Source organism: Nycticebus coucang, chromosome 5 (assembly GCF_027406575.1).
Source record: "Nycticebus coucang isolate mNycCou1 chromosome 5, mNycCou1.pri, whole genome shotgun sequence".
Lineage (NCBI taxonomy): Eukaryota > Metazoa > Chordata > Mammalia > Primates > Lorisidae > Nycticebus > Nycticebus coucang.
Window position 1 is genome coordinate 122,430,254 of NC_069784.1, and position 24,192 is coordinate 122,454,445.

Below are 24,192 nucleotides of genomic sequence, written 5' to 3' on the forward strand. Positions count from 1 at the left end.
GCACACAGGTGACAAGAATCTGGGGGCCGCAGGGCTTCTAAAGTGGATGGAGGGGGATGCATGAGAAAGACTGATAGTCATATATCCAAACCCTTCTTTGTGCCTGGTTAGGAAATGTTGGTTTAAAAATAATAAGATAAATTATAGTGATAATGTGAAGACGCCAGTTGCTAACAAATCTGGGCAATGGTCCTCTTGAAGTTATTTTTTAAAAAAGAAAGAAAAAAATATCCAAAGTCATGATTTCTCTAGACCACATACACAGTTGTTTTTATCCAGGTACAGGTAGAAGCACCTGTGCATAAGTGAGTGCTGTTTGTCCTGGGTTCTGCGATGATAGCGGAGAGAAGATTTTAACATTAACTTATTTGAATTTTAGGATATATAAAAATTGGAAACTTTATCTGCAATCAATCTTTTTTACCTTAATCATGGGTAAATCCTTGAATCAAGTCAGATATAAAAGGTACAAGTCAGAGTTCCAAGCACCTTACCCAATGAGAACAAGTTTAATAATTTGCAACATCCCTTTCAAATCACTCTCTTTGCCTCCTTTCATAGACTCATAGAAGGTATAGAAGGTTAAAGATGGAAGAGATCTTTCACGCCATCTAGATACACAACTACTGGATTCTAGAATTTCCTCTGATGGAGAAACGTATGCCCCATTTCTGGGTTATAGCCACACCTCACTTCTTTGGCTGTCTGAAACTTAACACATCCCAGGCCAAACTCTTGACTTTCCTTTCTCAATTTTTTCTGTCTCTGTTAGTGTTTGTGTTGCTCAGTCAGAGATAAAGAATCCTTCTTGCCCTTCCCCTTCATCCTTCACATCTAGTCTATTATCAAGACATGATGTATCTCTTGGAAGTCTCCACTTCCTTAGGCGTCTACTGCCACAGATGGTGTCCCGGACATCACAAGTCCAGACTGATTCAGTAGCTTCTGACTAATTTCCTCTTGTTTTGCTCCTAATACTGTCCTTCTCACAGAAGTCAGAGAATTTTTTTTTTTTAAGTCTTACAGGGGTACAGATTTTTTTGGTTACATGAATCAATGAATAGCCCAAGCAGTCTTAAGTGAAAGGAACAAATCTGGAGGCATCACAACATTACCAGATTTCAAACTATACTACAAGGCTATAGTAACCAAAACAGCATGGTTTGGTTAGCAAACCTTTAATTGCCAAAACGGCAGTATTTGAAATCAGCATGGTACTGGCACCAAAATAGAGATATAGACAAATGTAACAGACCGGAAAACTCAGATATAAAACCATCCACATACAGCTAACTAATCTTTGACAAAACAGACAATAATATACACTAGACAAAAGAACTCCTATTCAGTAAATAGTGCTGGGTAAGTGGATAACCACATGCAGAAGAATAAAACAGGATTCATATCTCTCACCAATCACAAAAATTAGTTCAAGGTGGATGAAAGACTTAAATATACTGCATAGGTGGTAGGTATATAAAGCCGTTTTTATAAGGTTGTTGCTATTATTTATTTATTTCATGATTGCCCCTTTGTTAAAATTTGAGAATAGGAGATAGGTCTATTTTGTTCAATATCTCATAGCATAACACCTGCAAAATAAGATATGCATGTTTCATAGTTTTAAAAATGTGCTGAATGAAAACTGTATTTTGTAAGTTTTAGCCTGTAGGAAGTTATTTTTTGTGGTGAGTTGAAATTTAGCTTTCATCTAACTGTTGGTCCTATTATATACCTCTAGGACATTCGAACTAAATGATACTTTCTTATATAGTAATAAATAGTTATAGATATAAACGTAAATCCGTATTTATCATTGCTATCACAACTGAATCCATTTCAAGTTCATCAATACCTCTTTTAAAAACATTAAATTTAAAGAAAACTGTATAAATTCTAGTTATGTATAAAAGTCATTATTGACACCTACATATATAAAACCAATCATTTTAAATTTCCCAAATAACTAAAAGTTGTCCATTCTAAGAAAAGACAATACACATAAAGGTACAAAATGGAAAAGAGCTAAATCAGGATCTACTTTTTCATTTACCAAATGGCATTTTTACTTTAAAGGGTTTTACATTTAAATAGCATGTGTCCTTTTTTTTTTTTTTTTTTTTTTTGAGACAGAGTCTTACTTTGTCGCCCTCAGTAGAGTGCTGTAGTGTCACAGCTCACAGCAAACTCCCTCTTGGGCTTAGGCGATTCTCTTGTCTCAGCCTCCCAAGTAGCTGGGACCACAGGCGCCCACCACAACTTCCAGCTATTTTTTGTTGCAGTTTGGCTGGGGCCAGTTTCAAACCTGGCACCCTTGGTATATGGAGCCAGTGCCCTACTCACTGAGCCACAGGCGCCACCCCTAAATAGCATGCATCTTTAAAATAGCATCCCAACTTGCTTATTTTTTAGACATTCAGTCGATTGCTAAAAGGTCAGGATTTTATCTACAAACTACATCAAAGCAGTCTTGTTTCATACAGTAACTTCAAGTTCCTAAATGAATCACAGAAATCTTTGCAAGAATGAATTCTTTACATTTTGCCTACATGGCAGCAGAGATGTACACTTTCAGTTAAATTATATATGCGGCAGCTGAAAGACTCCGTGTTTAGACATAGGAAGGAACTGAACAATTGGAAAGCACAGTTGTTAACAAGTTTTTGCTGCAAAAGGCTTGAAAATTGGCTTTTAAAAATCTGACATTACTGACACTGATGACCTCAGCTAGTTACAAAAGAACCACAGTGCCATAAAGTCTTGGCAGAATGTGCTGCTTGTGAAAAAAAGTCTAAAAACTGATGGCCTCTTTTACAGATTTTTGTGAAACAGTAAACAATCTCAAATGAAAATAATGTTAAATGGCAGGCACATACTAGGGAAAAATAAAATGATAATCAAATGTTTTAGCAGTGTTTAAACTTTAAATGAGATGGCAAGATGAACAGTTATTCTTTATATTTGAATAGTGTGTACAGGCTGTCCAATCCTTAGACTAAAAAAAAACAAATACAGCTTTAGGGGTTTTTAGATAAATTTTTCTTAAAATAACCTAAATTATTGTTTCAATTTTTTATTATGAAGCCATTGGCCAAGAAAGAGGTTCCTTTTTAATGAAAAGAAGAGTTTTATGTAATAATAAAGGTTTAGAGAAGCTGACATAATTTTGGCTTGAAGTGTATGAAACCAGCCCAGGGCAACCCTGTTGGCTTACGACTTTCCACCTCCCATACCCGGTCGGAGACTTTCTACTTTCCTTTTACTTACTTCAGTTAGCCATTTAAGCATGAATTTATTTTACCACATTTCAGAGGGTCTAAAGGCAATAGATATAAAATTGTATTTTTAAACTAGTTCAGCTTATGACTATTTATGTCATTTGTGTAGGCCTCAATTTTTTGACTCTTTATTTTCTGGGCAGCTACCAGACCTATGTCTGAAAGAGACTTGTTGCTTTTTTCTTCAAAATACTCACTGCCCCGCTGCCTCCAGCATGAAGAGTGGGGTCCCTGGCCTAACGTACCAGTCCCTTGATGATGTTGCCCCCTCTCCCAATTTGTCTATCTGGATATTTCTTACTCTTGCTCTGAGACCCACCTCAGTAGTAACCTCTTCTCACTCTCTGCAGGAGGCAGAAGCATGGCATCCTAAAAGATTTCATGTTCTGAAATATAGGGGCTGAGCAGAGGCTGGAAGAATTTTAAGGAGCATGAGAGAAAAAGCCTAGAATGTCTGTAACCGACTGTCAGTGGAAATATGAGTGCTAATGACTCTGTTAGTGAGGACTCAGAAAGATGTAAGAAGCGTGGCAGAGAAAATGCATGTTATCATCATGAAGAGAAGATGGTTGGTAGAAATAAGAATGGTAAAGGCACTGTTGGTGAGGGCTTAAGCGGAAATGAGGAGCATGCTATTGGAAAGTGGAGGGGAGGGGATCTTTATTATGCCGTGGCAGAGAGCATTGTGTCCTGCAGTTATGTAGAATGTAAAACTTGTGGATTATGAACTTGAATATTTAGTTGAGACGGTTTCCAGGCATAGCATTAAAAGTGCATCTTGGTTTCTTTTGACTTCACGTGCTTCATAATGATGTTTTGGTCAATGATGGACAACTACTACTTGTGATCCCATAAGATTATAACGGAGCTGAAAAATTCCTGTCATTTAGTGACATTGTAGCTGTCATAATGTCATAGCACAATGCATTAGCCACATGTTTGTGGTAATGCCTGTGTAAATAAACACATTGTGCTGCCAGTCTTGTAAGAGCACAACATACAATTATGTACAGTACCTAATACTTGATAATAAACAACTGTTACTGCTTTATGTGTTTACTCTACTTTCTATTGTTATTTTAGAGTGTTCTCCTTCTTATGCAAAAATAGTTAACTGTAAAACATTGAAATATTTCTTCAGGAAATATTCCAGAATAAGGCATGTTATAGGAGATGACGGCATATTATTGCCCCTGAAGACTTTCCATGAGGTAGAAGTTGTGATATTGGTGACAGGAGGTGGAAGGCACGATATTGGTGATCTTGACCCTGTGTAGCACTGTGGTAATGTATATGTTTGTGTCTTGGTTTTTAGCCAAAACTTTTTAACACTTAGAAAAAATTAAATAGAAAAAACGCTCATAGGATAAGGATATGGGAAAGAAAATATTTTTGTATAGCTGTCCAATGTGTGTTTTCACTAAGTATTGCTACTAAACAGTGAAATAGTTTTTTAAAAATTAAAAACCGTATAAAGTAAAAAAGTTATAGTAAGTGAAAGCTAAGGTAAATTTATCATTGAAGAAAGATAATATTTCATAACTTTAGTGTAGCCTAAATATACAGTTTATAAAGTCTACGGTAGAGTATCGTAATGTCCTAGGACTTCATACTCATCATTCACCTCTGACTCACCCAGATCAACTTTTAACCCTGCAAGCTCAATTCATGGTAAATGTACTGCACAGGTGTATCATTTTTTATCTCTTATATTGTATTTTTACTGTACCTTTTCTCTGTTTCAATATGTTTAGACATACAATTTTTTTTCATTGTGTTATAATCATCTACACATTGTCAATGTGTGGCAATGTCTTGCTGAGTGGCATTTTTTACTGTTCTTGCATATTTTTGTGTGCCATCAAGAGAATGTCAAAGCTTGAATGAGAGCAATGAATAAACACTACATTTCTGGTTAAACATGGCAAGAGTGAAAGTGAAATCTGGGACACGTCAGTGTAAGTTTATGGTGATAATGCCATGAAAAAAATGGCAGTGTACAGATGGATTAAACATTTTCTGAGAGGAGAGAAAGTGTCACTAATGAAGAGAGGTCAGGACAGCCAGTAATGAGCAGCAGTGATGAAAGCATTGTAAAAATTTATAAAATTGTGTATCAAAATCATCATAACTGTGAGAAGCATAGCAAACCAAGTAAACACAGATAGAGAAACAGGAAAATCTTAACTGAAAATCTTGACATAAGAAAGGTATGTGCAAACATAGTCCCCCAGGAGCTTACCAATAAACAAAAGGAAAGGGCAGCCAAGTTTGCCAAGACCTTTTAGAAAGGAAAGACAATGTTTTGGGCCATTGTTATCACTGGTAATGAAACGTGTGTACCAATACGACTCTGAAACCAAGTGTCAAAATGCTCAATGGAAGTCAGCCAATTCTCCACAACTAAATTTTTGTCAGTCCAAATCAAAAGTAGAAACAATGTCACTAACTTTTATTGATATCAGAGGGATTATTCATTATGAATTTGTACCAAGTGGACAGTTAACCAGGTTTACTATTTGGAAATGCTGAAAAGGCTGGGTGGCAAAGTTAGATGAAAATGACCTAAATTTTCTGTCAACCACTCATGGGTCTTGCATCACAGCAATGCACCAGCTCACACAGCACTGTCTATGAGGGAGTTTTAAACCAGTAAACAAATAACTGTATTGGAACACCCTCCCTACTCACCTGATCTGGCCCCTAATGACTTTCTTTACCCAAAGATAAAGGGAATATTGGAAAAAAGATATGTTGATGACAATTGGGGGTAATACGATGACAGCTCTGATGGCCAATCCAGAAAAAGAGTTCCAGAATTGCTTTGAAGGGTGAGCCAGGTGCTGGGGTCAGTGTGTATCTTCTCAAAGGGAGTACTTTGAGGGTGACTGTAATGATATTCAGCAATGAGGTATGCAGCACTTTTTCTAGGATGAATTTGTGAACTTAATTGCCAGCCCTCGACACACTATTCATGATAGCCAAAAGTTGGCAACAACCCATGAGTTCATGAACAGATGACTAAATAAAATAGCATACAAATACAATGTATTAATATTCAGAAGTAAAAAGGAAGGAAGTACTGATATATGCCACAAAATAGACAAACCTCTAAAACATTATGCTAAATGAAAGAAACTGGATGCAAAAATTCAGAGTGCATGATTGCATTTACAGATGAACTATCTGGAATAAATTCCAGAGACAGAGACAGAAGGCAGATTGGTGATTTCCAGGGACTATGGGAGGGAGAAGTAGGGATTAACTGCTCAGTGGGCATGGGATTTTATTTTGGGAAGATGAAAATGTTTTGGAAATAGGGAGAGGTGGTGAATACACATTTTGGATGTTCTAATGGTACTGAATTAGTCACTTTAAAATGGTGGGTTTATGTTATATAAATTTCACCTTAGTTTTTAAAAATAAAAGAATAATTTCAAAAGAAGGAGGGAGGGGGATGCTTGATGCAGGTAAAGTGGAAACAGTCTGAGCTGGTGACTTTATGAAAACTCTGACTTTTACTCCATTTCTAGTAAAACCAACCAATTATACATGCAAGAAAAAATGTCTCACATTACTTAACTAATCCAATGTGATTGTGATATATTATTTTTAATATCTTCTTTAATTTATCATATTATTTTTGCATCTACATCATGAATGACATTGGCATATGTTTTCAGGAACTTTTTTTCATTTTGGCCTTATGTTACAGTACTTTCAAAAGACTTGGAGATTATTCCCTTTTTACAATTCTGGATGAGTTTGTATAAGATAGTGATTATTTGTTTCTTGAACCCTTGTAAAACCATCTGGTGGATATAGTATTTTTTTAGTGGGTACATTTTAAACTGCTGATTTCATTGTTAATTAAACTTATGATTATTCATATCTTATATTTCTTCTTTAGTCAGGTTTGTTAATTAAGCTTTTTAGGAAATTGCCCATTATCTGCTAGGGTTAAATTCTTTTGCCATCAGGTTTTTCACAGTATTTTATAATTTTATTTCTAATTTTGCTTATATCTTTTTTCAATATATTTTTAATTTTATGACAAATTTTGTTTATTTGTGTTTTCTCTCTTTTTCATCCATGCCAACAACCTTAGAGGATTATATATTTTATTGAAGTTTCGAAGAACAAATTTTTAGCTTGGTTAATCATCTTTATTAAATCTTTTCTCCAATTTCATTAGTTCTTGCTTTATTTAAAGCTTATTCTGTGACTTTTCTACCTTCTAAAGTTAGTCAGCTCATTTATTTTCTGCTTTTCTAATATAAGAATTTCTGACAACAAATTTCCTTCTAAGAACCCCTTAAGCTACTTCCTACAAATTTGAATTACTAGTATTTTTCTTTACATTCAATTAGTATGTTTCAAATTTAATTTCTGACTTTTCTTTAACTTCAATTTTCTTAGAGGTTTCAAGTTCTTAGTTTCTAAGCAGTTGGAGATTGATTAGTTATTTTTAAAATTCTAATTTAATTTGCAATGCTCAGAGATGTGGGCTATACATTAATTTTTGAAATGTGCTGAGACCTGCCTTATTAACTTGGTTAATTTGTTAAACTTCCATGTATGCCAGGGAAATATGGTCTTTTTTTCTATAGCACATGAGATCCTATGTGTGTTCAATAGATCGAGAACATTAAGGTGCTAAAATTTTCTAAATCCCTGCCAAGTTTAGTGAGGTTGCTCTATTCATAATTGAGAGAAGTATGTTAGACAGCAAAGAGAGAGTGACACAGGCAAGATAAATTTTTATCAATTTGCTTTATGTCTTGTTAAGTTATTTGACGTATAAATTGCAAAATATCATATCTTTCAGATCCATTATCTCTCTTTATTCCTGATACAAATTTATTCCTGAAAAATAAATTGTATCTGACTTTTGTATAACATCCTTCACTTTTCTTGGGGGTAGTATTTGTTTGGTTAATCTCTTATTAGCTTTTTACTTTTATTCTTTACGTATGTTCGTGAAGATGGGTCTCTTACAAACAAGATATGGCTGTAAGTTTTTCTTTTTAAGCTAAGAAAAAATCATTGCCTCTTTTAACCTGGTGCATTTAATTATAATTACTGGTGTATTTGGCATTAGTACCATCACCTTATTTTGTGCTTATTTATCTTACCATTTCGATTCTCTCCCCACTACTTTCCTGACTTCTATTGTTTAGGAGTCAATTTTTGTAAAAAATACTTCATCTTTTCCGCCATTTTTTTGAGAGTAGGAATTTTGATCCCTTTTCTTTTAGACATTCCATATGACTATATGTTTGGAATTTCTCTTATTATGGTGGTAGGTTTTAAAGGTTTAGAGTAATCGTCCTTTTCAAGCAAGGTTTAACTCATTTTTTGATCTGATGTTAGTCTAGTACTCTGGTACACGTGTGGGTAAATATATTACTGTGAACTTATCTCAGTAGGCATAGTTCATTTTATTTTTTTACTTTTTAAATTTCAGGTTAATGTGAGGGTACAAAGAGATAGGTTACAACATTTGCACCCATTAGGTAGAGTCCCTCTTGTACTTGTGTCCTACACCCAAAGAGTATGTCACTGACCACAGAGCAAGTGAGAGAAGATGAAGTTTACTCCAGGTCCTCTAACGCCTTTGGCTTTCTATCCAGTTCAATATATCTATGTCTCTATTTTTGTGCCAATACCATGTTGTTTTGATCACTGTGGACTTATCATATAACCTAAAGTCTGGTAGAGAGATGTCTCCAGCTTTGTTTTTATTGCTGAACATTGCCTTGGCTATATTGAGTTTTTTTTCTCTTGTCATACAAAACAAAAAATGATTTTTTCCAATTCTTCAAAATATGATGCTGGGGATTGCATTGAATCTGTAGATTGCTTTGGTTAGAATAGACATTTAAACAATGTTGATTCTTCCCAGCCAAAAGCATGTTCTTCTATTTGTTAATGTCTTCCGCAATTTCTTATCTTAGGGTTTCATAATCGTCTTTGTAAAGGTCTTTCACCTCTTTTGTTAGGTATATTCATTCATAAGTATTTCATTTTCTTTGAAGCTACTGTGAAGGGAATTGGGTCTTTGATTTGCTTCTCAACTTGGCTGTTATTGGTGTTTACAAAGGCTACTACTTTGTGGGCTCTTATTTTATACCCTGAGACATTGCTGTATTTCCTGATAACTTCCAGGAATTTTTTTGGTTGAATTTTTAGGGTTTTCTAAGTATAAGACTATATCATCAGCAAAGAGCAAGAGCTTGACCTCCTCTGTCCCATTTGGATGCCCTTTATATCCTTCTCTTGCCTGATTGCATTGGCTAGAACTTCCAGCACAATGTTGAATAATAGTGGTGATAGTGGGCATCCCTGTCTGGTTCCAGTTCTAAGTGGAAAAGCTTTCATTTTAACTCCATTCAGTTAACTTTCATTTTAACTCCATTCAGTATAATGTTAGCTGTCTGTTTGTCATAGATGGCTTCAATCAGCTTAAGAAATGTGTCACCTGTGCCTATTTTCTTAAGTGTTCTTGTTAGAAAAGGATGCTGAATTTTGTCAAATGCTTTTTCTGCATCTATTGAGAGGATCATATGGTATTTGTTTTTGCTTCTATTGATATATATGTTTTTAAAAAATTTTTTTTCAACTTTTTTCCCCCTAGATTTTTCATCTTGACTTTGGACACTTCATTACAATGTGTCTTGGAGATGCTCTGTGTTGAGATGACACAAGGTTAGAAATCCCTCTGAAAAAAGTGTTTCAGAATCTTTAGTGATACTTGGGAAATTTTCATTTATGATATCTTCCAGTAGGCTTTCCATTCCTTTGGGATGCTCTTCCTCCCCATTATTGATACCTATAATTCATATGCTTGAATGCTTTGTGAAGTCCCATAATTCTCTAAGTGAATGTTCTGCTTTCTCTCTCTTCCTTTCTGCCTCTTTAACTGCTTGGGTTAGCTCAAGAGGTTTGTCTTCTAGCTCTGATATGGCCTAATATGTTATCAATACTTTCTACAGCATCCTTAAGTTTCCTGGTTGAGTCCTTCAGTTCCTTAAACTCCACCATATTCTTTCTATAGTCTTCATATCTTTCATCACTTTCCTGGTTCTATTTTTGGATTTCCTTTTGATTATTTTTCCACTTTCTTGTCTATTCCCTTCATTGTTTTTGCCATCCATATTTTAAAATCCCTTCCTGTTATTTCCATTAATTCTTTATACATGGAATCCTCTGTGGTAGCTACCTCATGATCCCTTGGAGGCGTTGCTTTGTTCTGGTTTTTCATGTTGCCTGAATTTTTCTGTTGGTTCCTCCTCATGTGTATTTTCTTCTTATTCACTTCCTCCCCCTGCATTTTTCTCTCACTACCTCCTTCATTTTAAATCACCTTGTCTCTGAGCTTTGGCGTTGAAGTAGTCTTTTGGCATAAGGACAAAAGGAAGAGAAGGGTAAAGAGTGAGAAGGGAGAAAGGAAAGGAAAATATACAAAAAAGGGGGGAGTGAAAGGAAACAATTGAAAAAAGTATAGAAGAAGAACAGAAAGAGACAACGTGAGAAATGGTGTTCCTCGGCAGGGTGCTTTGACCCACACCCATAACTCTGGGACTTTGAGGGGCCAGGCTGGGTGGGTCCCTCAAGGTCAGGAGCTCCTTACAAGCCTGGGTAAAAGCAAGACCTTGCCTCTGTCAAATATAAAAAAATCAGCAGCATGTCACAGTGGGGACCTGACAATACCATCTTTCCAAAGGGCAAAGCTAGAATGATATCCTAGATCATGCGTTTATGGCCTACTTGGGAAAACCAATGTCGTGACCCCTATGAGGCAGACCAATGCCATGACCCCTTCCCCAGCCCTCAGAGAAATTAAAAAATAGTAAAAATAGGTAAATAAAATTAAAAACACAATTACATAAGATGAAGAAAAAGGGATGTCTCAGTTGTTGTTTGAGAAATTTGTGTGAGAAAGGCGATAAAAGTAGAAGAATCTCTACCAATAGAGAAAAAAAAGGTGAGAAGTAAAAAAGATAAAAAGAATAAAAGGGGCTGAATAAACCATAAAAAAAGTAGGAGCCTCTGCTATTGAAGAAAGTAAAAATGAAAAAATAGAAACACTACCAAACAAGACAAAACAAAAACAACAGTGGCAGCAAAACAGAAAAAAAAAAAAAAAACTAAGAAAAAAATTGAGAAAATGAGCAAAAAAAAAAAAATACGTGTGTGTGTGTGTGTGTGTGTGTGTGTTACAATATGGTACCTGGACACCAAGTGGCACTGTCTTGTAGGAGACAGAGAACACACATGCTGATTTTGCTGTATAAGATGGGGGCCAGAAGCTACACTCTAATTGCAGAGGAGACTTGGTCCTGTCTTCCTGATGCATATGCTTTCATCAGGCCCTACTCACTTTGTTAGCATTCAGTCCTCACAGGATCGGGGTTCTGAAGCTCTCACTGGATTTCTTAGGAGGCTCTTCAAGCAGTGGCCCCTGACAACAAGGTGGCCTTCCTGAGGGTGTGGGGGCCATTCAGTTCACCCCAAGGATGGTTGCCAAAGTTCAGCAGGCATATCAGAGCCTGCCGTGCACTAGGACAGGACCCTGTGGATTGTTCTTCCCATTTGGCCTTCCCACAGTGGCAGCACCCTGATAGTAGCCAAACCAATGGGACATCCACCCCACTTGGAATTCACTCCTGGCTGCTGGCCTCTGTTTGAGATTACTTGCTCATTTAAGTGCACTTCCAAGGCAGCTCCAGCAAGCAATTCAGTCCAAAATCAAAAAGCTGTAGGACAGCCCTTTCCTATCCCTAGTCCTCCATAGGAGGCTGGTTAGAGGCCAGCCAGCCTGTAACCATACCCAAGCACTTGCCTTCTGTACTAGTCTTCCTCAGCTCCAGAACTCCTTGTTGTCTCCTAGAGTCTCCTACTACTTCATTATGCCCCTGGAGTGATGTTTCTGGGTAGGCTCCCCCAGCAGGGGGGATGGAGTCCATTCTTCTCTGTCTTACTGTGAGTGGCTGGTAAGGAGATGTCTGTCATCTACCACTTTGCTCCACCACCACCCCATTTTATTTTTAATTATAAATAATAATGGTATATTTGTAGGGCATAATGTGATGTTATGGTACATGTATACAGTCTGGAATAATTAAATCAGAATATTTAACATATCTATCATCTCACATACTTATCATTTCTTTCTGATGAGAACATTTAAAACAGTGCTTCTCAACCTTCCTAATGCTGTGAGCTTTTCATACAGTTCCTGTGGGCTGTGACCCACAGGTTGAGAACAACTGATTTAAAACCTATTCTTTTAGCAATTTTGATATATACAATATATTATTGTTACCTATAGTCACTATGCTATGCAATAGATTACCAGAACTTAATTCTTCTTGAATAATCAGTATTTGTATCCTTTGACTAACATCTCTCCTTTCCTCATCCACCCCACACCCAGTATGATGAGGATTCAGAATTCCCTAGTTTTTTTTTTTTTTTTGTAAAGACAGAGTCTCACTTTATGGCCCTAGGTAGAGTGCCGTGGTATCACACAGCTCACAGCAACCTCCAACTCCTGGGCTTAAGCGATTCTCTTGCCTCAGCCTCCCAAGTAGCTGGGACTACAGGCACCCGCCACAATGCCCAGCTATTTTTTGGTTGCAGTTCAGCCGGGGCCGGGTTTGAACCCGCCACCCTCGGTATATGGGGCCGGCGCCTTACCGACTGAGCCACAGGCACTGCCCCCTAGTTTTTCTTTTTTCTTTTTAAAGCATCTTCTTTAAATATTGATTTCCAGTGACACTTCATTCTAAGGGTTGTCAATAATCATAGCTGAGTTTTTATGATACATTCTGTGCTTATGGCTGTTGCACCATATGAGCTATGTAAATTCAACCATTACACAGGTACACTGTGACTTTCCTTATTATTTTTCTACCTCAGTCCCTGGGCTGACTTCAAGCCTCGTCAGACTCGTGGATAACACTTTCCGACCTATTCAATTGGATTTTTCAGGACTTCAAAACTCCAGACTTTATGTTAGATTCTCATTTTTAACCCTCCAACTCCCACAGTTCATAAAACCATCTTCCAATTTTGATGACAGGACCTATTGCCAATTTTCTAGGGCCTCCTATACCGAGACCAATTTCTTGCAGCCTGCTGTTATGTGCATTCCCGCTGCTTATCATTGGGCTTTGATTTTTATCACCATTTCTAGCACCTGAGAGATAATTTTTGTTTCTTGATTATATTTCATTCTTTATTTCTATTTCTGTGTTAAGGAGAATCAATATATTATGTCAGCATCAACTTAGTTGACACATTGTGAGAAATTTTAGTAATTTTTAAAAAAATATTCTACTTTGAATGTAAAAAAAATGAATAATTTGAATACTTGAGATGAATTAGTAAGTCATATAGCTGACCCCTTAATAGTTTAGTTGACCCCAAACTATTAAGAGCATTTTTTCTTCAAATAGTGGGGTTTAAATAGTAGAGATGAGGATAAATTGCATTGAGTTTGTTAAGGGAATTTATTAGTAAAGTTACTAAACCATTGGATTCTTTTTGAAGAGCCACAAATTGCTGTGCTTTGACCTTTTGTTCAGGTAAGAAAAATAAATGAGTTTTTAAAACGAGCTGAAAGTGATCCTGAGAGCTTGGTTACAATCTTACTACGTAAGGAAGTAGTAATGGAAATTTTACCTTCTCCAAGTGTATGGCTGACTTTCCAACCATCATGGAGCTCATGTATTCATGTCACAGTCTTTCTTTCCTTTCTTTCTGTGTTGTTTTCTTCCTTTCTTTCTGCTGAGAAATTACCGAGAACATAAAGATATATTATTTATAGTTCTGAAGTTACTGTTGCCTGCGGCTTCTCAGCTGGGAGTTTCATTTTAGCCATTGCAATGACCATGCAAACCAAGAAATAGCCCAGACATGCACAATTGCCAAGAATAATCGCACATCCTCACAACTTAGTCATTCAATTATTCTCTGTTTGCATTTTACAAACTTGCTCATTGTTGTTTATGAAGCCTTCTCCCCCTGCCTCCATGCATACTTGTGTGCCCTTTTCACCTATGTTAAATCAACTGCGAGTCAGATTATCTACTGTCCTTATCACAAAACACTTCTTTTTTCTTTCATCATAAAAATGTGCATCTCTCTTGCTTCCAGTCTGCTATCTCTAAACAGAGCCCTTCTGTCAACCCCAGGACTTCTTCAGAACCAGTGGTCAATAAAAATTATATGGTAACGGAAATTTTAGCAATAAAGTTGAGCCTATTGGATGAGTTTACTTCACCCTAGTGAAGACAAAGTCTAGGACTTCAAATTCTGCTCAAACCTTGCAAAATTTAAGCTTCAAAAATGGACCTATTTGGACTTAGTCCTAGCGGAATCCTGTAGTTGATAGCTTGCCATAATACAAGCTGGTTTGGAGACTATATTTAATTTGCTCAGAACTTAATTTTAAGATTTTTTTTCCAGAAGGTACTTGGCATATTGTGGTGAGATATTTAAACAGTAAGGTGTTTCTGAGCTCATAATGACAGAGAAATAGGGTCTGCTAACTGAGGTGTAGGAAGAAAGCTGTGGCTTGCTCTAAGCCCTCATGGCCTCATTGATTTCTCTAGTTTTGCTCTCAGAGGGGATTTTTTAATCTAAGTTATCAAAATAAGACCACTTTCTAACAGAAAATGTCATCTTCATTTGCTAACAAGGACTTAAAGAAAACAGGGAAAACACTTCAAAAATTTAAGATGTCTTAGAAAACATCAATTATACAGTAGACAGTAGAAAAAACAGAATAGTAGCTACCCAGATACATTCTGTTCAGATGAATGTAAATGTTTTTAGTCTAGAGATCTGGGTCCGCCATAGCTACTTGGTCCTATCTTGGGGGCTTTGTATCAGGTGCCCGAAATCCTTTTCCTTCTGATCCTCATTTGGCTTGTGCATCCACATCGCTCAGATCTTAGCTTAGTGTTTTCTCTTCAAAGTTGCTTCTCTGATCACTCAATATTTTTCCTGGCCCCCGAATCTAAAATGTGCTCCTCTTCCTTCATTTCACTTGACTCTATCCACTGTCTTTATCACAAAACATTTCTTTTTTCCCCTCCTGTTTGTAGAAATGTGCATATCTCTTGCCTCTCATCTACCAACCCTAAACAGAGGCTTCCTCTTACCTTCAGGACTGTTTTAGAACCAGAGGTCAATAAAGCATAGATGATAATGGAAATTTTAGTAATGAGGTGGAGTCTGTTAAATGAGTTCTAATTATCACAGTGTGATAATTTGTTACAATTGTTATGTTAATATTTCTTTTACCTCTAACCCACAGATGGATTTATTATGCCTGGTAATTTTTTACTGGATGCCAGACATTGTGTATTTTGCCTTATTGGGCAAAATATTTTTGAATATTTTGTATTTGTAAAAGTATTCTTGAGCTATTTCAGGGAAGAAGTTAAGTCACTTTGATCCTTTTCTATCTTGCCATTAAACTTTGTTAGCCAGGACAAAATAGAATTTATTCTAGAGATAATTTTTTAACACTATCGAGACATAATTCTTCATAAAACTTTAACTACTTCCCCCTAAAATATGAATTTTTCTACTCTGCCTGTTGGAAACAATTACTATTCCCAAAATATATGTCCTTTAGGCACTGTTTCTTCAAATTCTATTGGTTGGTTATCTCCTCAGCCTTAGGTAATTTCATCACATACATGGCTGAGTAATAGTCAGCTACATCCTTGAGGGAAATACACTGCAGAGTGTTCACACTCTCTGTAGCTCTCCCCTCTGTGGTACTTTGATCTGTGAACTTTGGTCACCCTGGCTTTGCTGGACTTCCAGCTCCTTCACTCCAACTTAGCAAATCTACTTGGTTGTGTCTCAGTTTCTCCACCTCTACTTTCTTTGATGTGGCTTGGAAATATCCAGGCAGTAAGCTCCAAAAAATGTATAATTCATGTCATTTGCTGCTCAGTAAATAAAATTTGTTGTTCTAATTATAATCAAAAGGTAAATTATTACTGAAAAAATCACATTGGCTTTATGAATTTTTCCCCATTGATGTCACCTGATTTAACTCGCATTATGATACAGTTCTTCAACCATTATAAATATGGTTAACATCGTAAATAATCTAATTTTATGCTTGTTTACACATGTTTTGAAGACACTGTTTTATTATACTTTTTATCTTTTCCTCAATATATGGTAATCTCTGAAATATTTTTAAAGATTAATAGTTTTATTATTGGTACACACAATTATTCAAACTCACAACACAAATAAAATTGCTTTAGTACCTAGATTGTCATTATTTTAATTGAATGAAAATAGTTTTTTAAAAAGGTTTTGCCCATTTAAAAAAATTAATACTATTGTATTTCTGTTTGTACTATCTATTGCTAATTAAATTATTTAACTGATAAAATGCAAAGTTTACATGGGTGCAGCTCCTCTCAAATTATAATTGGAGGAAGTATAAATAGTATTTCCTGTTATTCATATCCGAATTTATTAGGGAGAAAAAAGCTCTATGATTATCCAGGTATGGAATGTGAAATTTTACTGGGAATAAAACAATGATTTGGTTAGAAGAGAACAGCCTCATGATGAATTGCTGCATAAAAACATTGAGGAGCGATAGGAAATAAGAGTTCTTTTATGTTAGTGAGAACAACTTAAGATGTACAGCTTTCCATTACATGTTCCACAATATACAATTTTATTTCCAGACCCAACCTAGGAAAGGGAACTGATCCTTGGGAAGCAGATGGAGCAGCAGAAGCTGCTGGAGGCAGTGAATGAGCCTCATGGAGAGTCAGCACCATCTGAGGCTGGGTCACCATCCAGCACAGCACAGTGCACTCCCGACACTCGAGGGGTGACCAGTGCCTGCAGGTCAGCTCAGGTCAAGCACTGACTATACATGTACTACCACCACCAAATAAGAAAGATCCTGAATTAGGAGAGGTGCCAGCTCCACGGACAATTCACCAAAACAGTATCCTTACACAAAATCCAATACAAACAAACAGCAAATATCTTCTTTTCTTTTTTCTTTTGAGACAGAGTCTCATTATGTCACCCTTGGTTAGAGTGCATGGCATCAGAGCTCATAGCACCCCCAAACGCTTGGGCTTAAGTGATTCTCTTGCCTCAGCCTCCCAAGTTGCTGGGACTACAGGTGTCCACCACAACGCCCAGCTACAAAAAGCAAAAATCTTTTAACATTCTCTGTAAATTCATTCGATTAGTGATACTTAGATGGAATAATGTACAAGTATAAACAACAGTTGTGTTATAGGTGTTTTCTAGCAACTTTTTGCTATTGTTGCTAAGTGTCCCCTCACCCCTTACCTGTGATAGCTATAAGATTCCATATAAAAGTTTAGTGACTGGTGGCACCTGTGGCTCAAAGGAGTAGGGTGCCAACCCCATATACTGAGGTGGCTGGTTCAAACCCAGCCCCAGCCCAAAAAAAAAAAAAAATACTTTGGCGACTAACTCTTTAAAAGATATTCACCAAGTGATCGTGCTTGAATATTTTCACTACTGTACTCTGCTTTTCCTTGATTTTATGACCTCTTGGATTCAATACCAACTCTGACTCCTGTAGACATCATCTGCAGTGAAGGGCTTTGATCAGTGTGAAGGGGATTTAGGGCTCCAGACCACTAAACCACAGGGCTTACCATGGGTCTATATTCACAGACTTATTCCTAGGATGTGCCTTTCTGTGTTGGTGGCCTCAACAGCAGGAAGTCACACTTTTCTCTGCTTCTAGGATTGACATAAGGTATTTACAAAGGTAAAGGATATAAGCAGGATTTAAAAAATGCAAATAAACATCATCAAAAGCTCACTTAATCACATTTTAAAGCTGTGAGTTTTTTGTACAAACGATAAACAAAATAAATCTTACATCTCTTCCTTCAGGAGAAAGACCTTTAAGCCTTCACCTTTCTGTCAAAAAGGAATTCTTTTCTTCAAGTTGTAAACCATCTTGAATTTAAAATATTTACTCACATGCAGAATTTCTTGAAAACCTAACTGGTATTATTTGTACTTTTCTTTTTAGCATGACATGAACTATAGCTCAAATCTTCAAATTGCTATAGATGATTTTAAGATACAATATAAATGAATTGAAATGTAAATAATTGAACTAGTTTGGAGCCTTTCCAGATAGAATGAGCAGATGGCAAGATGAATGAATCAGTTTTTATAAAAAATTGATTTGGCCATCATATTCAATGATGATAAGCGGGACTCACAGTACTCAGGTCATTTACCAGGAGGGATAAGAGCTGAATGGCCTTATTGAATAGTGGGTTACAGCATATTATGGACTTGCCACAGTCCTCATGCTAACCATTTCTAGCCTGGGATTTAGGGGCCCAGTCCCATCCCATGCCTTCCTGCTTTATCCTCCAGCTGTACTAATTCTTTCTAAATTCCTTAAATGTGCCGTGGACTTTCTAATACATTAACCTACCAGAAACCTTCTGTACTAGTCCCTCTCTTTCTTTTCACCTAACTAAAGCTGATTCCTCCTTTAAGTTTCACCTGTGATATCACTTTCTTAAGGAAACTATTCCTAATTCTTGGGTCCACTACTCACACATCTCCACACAAGACTAAATTAATTCCCAAGCCTTACCTCTCTATTGTTTTTCTTTAGCTTCACTGAGTTTGTAAGTCTTCTTAGTGTCTGCTTCTGCCACAAGTCTGTAAGACCATGGAGGGCATAGGTTGTTTTATGTCTTATTCTCAGGCGAATTCATACCAGAACATCTGGCAAACTGTGGCTGTTAGGTAAGTGTATAAGGAAGAAAGGAAGGAAGGATAAAAGGAGGAAAGGAAAGAAAAAGAAGGAAGGAAGAGAGGGAGGGAGAGAAGGAAGAAGGAAGGGAAAGAAGAAAGAAAGAAAAGAAAGAAAAAAGGAAAGAAAGAGGGAAGCAAGGGAGGGAGGGAGGGAGGGAGGGAGGAAGGGACTCACACAATTTTGTATTACCTCTATCCTAGAAGATTTATAGGCCTATAGACCTTCTCTGTCTAGTGGTTAAATTATACTTTGCTTCAAAGTTCCTTTAATTGTGGACTGGTTAAGTCAGCTATACCTTTTACAACCCTTAACCTTTAAAACACAGCTTATGAGAGGTTCCCTGGGAAGGTGCTAGAGAGGACCTGCACCCATTAGCTCATCTAAGTGCAAAACACATTTATCACAATTGATCTGCGGTAACAAAGGATGAGCTAGTGTCAGTCACATGTGTTTGGCCCAGTACCCTGCTCTGCAAGAAGCAAGCAATAAAACACTTCCTTTGGCAGAGACCACATAGTTATGTTCCACAAACTGCAGGGTACCTACCACGCTGTGTGAAGAGAGTAAATCCACCCTCTGATCAAGATTGTTTTACCATTCCCCTTAGCGTGACTAAACTAGGCTTTATTGTTTCTTTTTTCCTGAGTTCAGGAACATTTACTTTAGGAAGCCTAAATTTGTAAATTCTTTCTCTGCCCCTTTGAGATGTAAATCTCCCACCCCTGGGTTTTCTTTCTCTAAAACCGACCTGGGAGCTACACGTTTGAGTTGTAAGTATCAAAATGGCTGTCCAATTCTTATAGCCCAGTCTCTGAGGGAGGGTAGTAAGGGAACTCAGATAAATGACAATAGGCAAACACGGAGGGAACCCTAATCAATTGACCGATCTCCACCCAGTGGACTTCCAGTACTTTCCCACTTGCCTACCCCAGCTCTTAAAAACCCTCCATCTTTTGTTTCAGCAGAGTTGAGTTCAATGTCTCTCATCCATTGTGATAATCTTTTAAAAAGTCTTCCCTATCTGTTTAACTCACTCTGATGCATTTTGTTTTTGACACCCTCTTAGACCTCGTAGGTACACCTGAATTAAATTGGATCCACATCATTCCTTGTGATCATGAATGTTCTAGAACAGGATAAAATTTTAAAAATTCTGTCCCACTCAATAAAATGTCAGTCAACTCTCATTTAGTAAAACATAGGACTATTTTTACACGTAGCAGTGAAATTTTTTTTCTTTAATGCTATTATTTTGAAATGGCATTAGAAAAAAAAAAAAAGCATCTGGTCAGTTCTATGGGAAGTAGGTTTAAATAATGTCCCAGGAGCAAAAACTCCTGGGTTGGTATGAGTCAGAGCTAAATCAAGTTTCTATACTGTAATAATGCAGTTACATCTAATGGTCTTACTGGCAAGTTGAAGCCTTTCAGATCTCTTATTGTGAGCTTTGAGGTGCCTGGGTTTTATTTCCTTCTGGTTTGGACAGATTTTGTGGTTTAGTAGTAAAGAGACTACTGGACTTGGGGGACAGATTACCTGGACCCACCAGGATTTCAGCTAATTGCTGGACATCTTCCCTCTCAGTAAATGTGAACAATATAGAATCTGATGACTAATAAATACTCAGGTGAACCTCAGTTGTAATTGTTACTGTCATCATCTTTATCACCACTTTCACAGCTGTGAAAATCAAACAAATGGGATGCTATACTTTCACAACTTTCTACTCTCTACCAAAAAAAAAAAAAAATCATTCATGGGTATTAATGCTGGCTAGAAATTGACTTTGGCCTTTGCTGGATTGCTTCATTCATACATACCTCTGAGCTCTATTTGTGAGATGTTTGTCTTTCTCTCTCCCTCCCCTGATCCCTGCATTTTTCAGTGATGGATGGGCAGACAGAGATGAAGTCATTGAAGGTTATGAGGTGGAAGCCAACGGGGGAATCACGATAAAGCTGCAGTCTCCAGAGGTCAGATCATTTGATGATTATTTCCTGAAACTGAGGCTGGACACTAATACAAGGAATCCATGGTTCCCCGAGTTCTGGCAACATCGGTTCCAGTGCCGCCTACCAGGACATGTTCTGGAAAACCCCAACTTTAAAAGAATCTGCACAGGTAACTCATGTTCACAAAATAACAACTCAGAGGTTTGGTCATCTCTTCCAGGGCGTTGAAGCTTGTTGAATGAGAGAAGGTGCCATGCCAGGGACAGAGATCTATCTTAGCCTGTGAAATAGCCAGCGTGAGCTAGAAGTCTGGAATACTCTAAGGATTTATGGAAATTTGAAAAGACTGCTTCGGTCTCTGGTGGAGCAAGTGACAAGGAAAAGTATATTGAGAAGTCAGGTGTCGAGTGTTCATGCCAGAGAGAAGAGATTTTGTTGCAGACATGCTTAGGAGATCTTAGCCTTAACCACAGGCGTTAAGTAATCAGCACTGGTTAGATCTTCCTCTCTCTTCTATTTTTTTCTTTGTTGCTTGCTTTGATACACATATTAGGAGAAGATAAGGCCTTCTTCTTCTAGACCACAGCACCATTATGTTTGTTTGTGGGTGTAGTGCCAAGAAACTGCATTCTCATCTATAAACCAGAGTTATAGCTCCCCAATGGACAAACTCCACGCGCTTCTTACTGATGCCATGTTAGGAAAGGGCAGCACATTGTTTTAAGTCTTCTAGAGGCCTGTTGAACACCACAGCATGTCCTTCCCTCCCTTTCCCCAAGTAACTTTCATAACCCAGAATTCTTAATTATGCAACTTATATGAGTGTTATTATTATTACTACATAAGGACTTGCTGTTACATGTCCTTTTACAATATTGTCTCTACTGCAATGATAGATCATTTTGCCTGTCACAGTCTCATGCAAAGCCAGTTGCTAATGTTGAATTGATAACGCAATGTAATGGACTAGTTGCTACTAGTGACAATGGTGATGGTCTCTACCCAGGACCTCATTTGCATTGTAGAAGAGTAGTGTGACACATATTTCCTGTATTGAGGCTGAGCATATATTGTTTAGAAAGGTCTTAAATCCATTCACCCATAGTGCACGCATGTGTAAAACGCTGTAGAAGCATCAAAAGGGACAGAGAAGCGTACTCGACCTAGAGGAGACTATGGTCTCTCTGGCTAGATCAAAACAGGTAAATAATAATGGAGGGCAATGAGTCAGGAGTTTTACAAGAGAGAAAGCATATGGATCATTACAGAACATATCTCCGTTTTCAATAATATTCACATTTTGATGTTTAACACTTTAGGACAGCAATCTATTTAAATGCAATAATATACATCTGACTGGGTAAGGTTTGGTGTACTTCACTGGGAAATCATCTGGTGAGAATCTATTTTTAATGAGCTTTTTAGAGCTTCCTCAGTGCAGCTTCTAGGGTGATGGAGAAATATAATCAAGCTGGGGATACAGAAGAAAGGGGAGACAAGTGCTAAATATTTACCCACCTCTGTCATATAGGAAATTCTGCTGACCAATGGATCATCCAAGGCAGTCTCCTTATTTCCAAAATAGAGATGGTGTGAGTGAACACAGGCAACAGTTTCCCAGGTTCAAATGGAATTAGAATCCACATTTTCTAAATACTACGTTGCTTAACTAACCTTTAGATTTAGCATTCAGTAATATATTATCCCTTATTGTTCTCTAGTGTTTCCTAAAAAGTGTTGTTTCTCTCCTAAATTGTAATGTCTTTGAAGACAAAGCATTCATGCGTCCCTCATAGAACCCCATACAACATTGATTTCTGGGGGCTCAGTCAATTCTTGTTAGCTAATTGATCAATTAATACACATATTCTTTTAGTATAGGAAGTGTTTTTTGAGAAAAGCTAAGGATTACTATTTTAAAAATGAAATAGACTTCTTACATTTAATAATTATTTATTAAGCACCTACAAAAAAAAGCACCTACTATGTATAATAATGTTTCCTTCCAGGAGAGGAAATAAAAGCATGAAAAAAGCTTTGTTCTTAATGAGTTTACATTTTAGTGCAGAGAAATGGAGAAAGTAAAATAAGGAATGGGGGTAGGGGATGATATGATGGAGGATTGGCAATTTTAAAAATGATGTCCAGGGAAGGCTCAACCAGAAGACAATTAAAGATTGAAGGTGGTGATGAGAGTGAACTATGGGAGCATTGAAGAAGAGATTTCCAAGCAGAGAGCTTTTCTCAACATGGAAAGAGGCACAAATATACATGGCTTAGAGGGAGAAAGCAAGGAGGCCAGAAAGCAAGGAGTTGGTAGAGGAAGGAGACAAGGTCAGAGAGGCATCCAGAGAACAGGTTGTCCTACACCTGAGTGTCCACTGTGAAAACCTAGGGTTTGTTCAGAATGAGATGGGAAGCCATGTGGACAGAGGAGCATAGCAGAGATGCCATCTTAGTTTTTCTGAACAGAATCACTCTTGTTGCAGTATTTAAGTATTGACAGAAGGCAGAAGAGCCCAAGGAGGGGGAGCAGTGAGGAACTCACTGTGATTGGGCTGTGGCCATAACAAGCAAGGTGGAAAGACGTTGTTCACTGCCTAGGACATTCTGAATAAAAGCTGAGGGGACTTGCTGATAAAATTGTCAAGCATGACTATGGTCTGAGCAACTGGAAAGATGGTGTCACCAATGACTGAGGCAGGGAAAGACTCCAGGAAAAGCAGATTAGGGAAGGACCAGGAGGTTGATTTGAGATGTCTATTAGTAGTCCAGCTAGAGATGTTACTTTGTCATTGTGCGCTATTAGTAAAATTCAGGATACTACTTATTACACATGCTTTAGGTAAGTACTTGTAGGAAAATATTTGGTGACTTAAGTTCTCAAAACAAAACTCTGCAACCATGGACACTAATATTTGAGTTTTCAGTTGTCCCAGTACAAACAAATGTCAAGGTTAAAGCTTGAACTTATTTACCATTCACAGCAGGAAATACAAATTTGCAAATTCATAAATTGTTCTTACATTGTGCTTGAATATCAAAACTATTTTTAAGAGTTTCTTATTTGATTACAATCTTTAATAAACATGTTTCTCTTTGCATTTTATTCTGGAATTATGTTCAGCAAATA

The 24,192-nt window shown here is 37.1% G+C and overlaps 1 protein-coding gene across 2 annotated transcripts in view; it reads left to right on the forward strand.

Moving 5' to 3' along the window:
* The window catches only part of GRM1 (glutamate metabotropic receptor 1), a 378,348-nt gene that overhangs the window by 244,228 nt on the left and 109,928 nt on the right, over positions 1–24,192 (forward strand). For both annotated transcript variants that reach the window (XM_053592650.1, XM_053592651.1), the window contains exon 4: positions 20,993–21,228. In XM_053592650.1, coding sequence (XP_053448625.1) covers positions 20,993–21,228 — 236 coding nt within the window. The remainder of the gene's footprint in view (positions 1–20,992; positions 21,229–24,192) is intronic.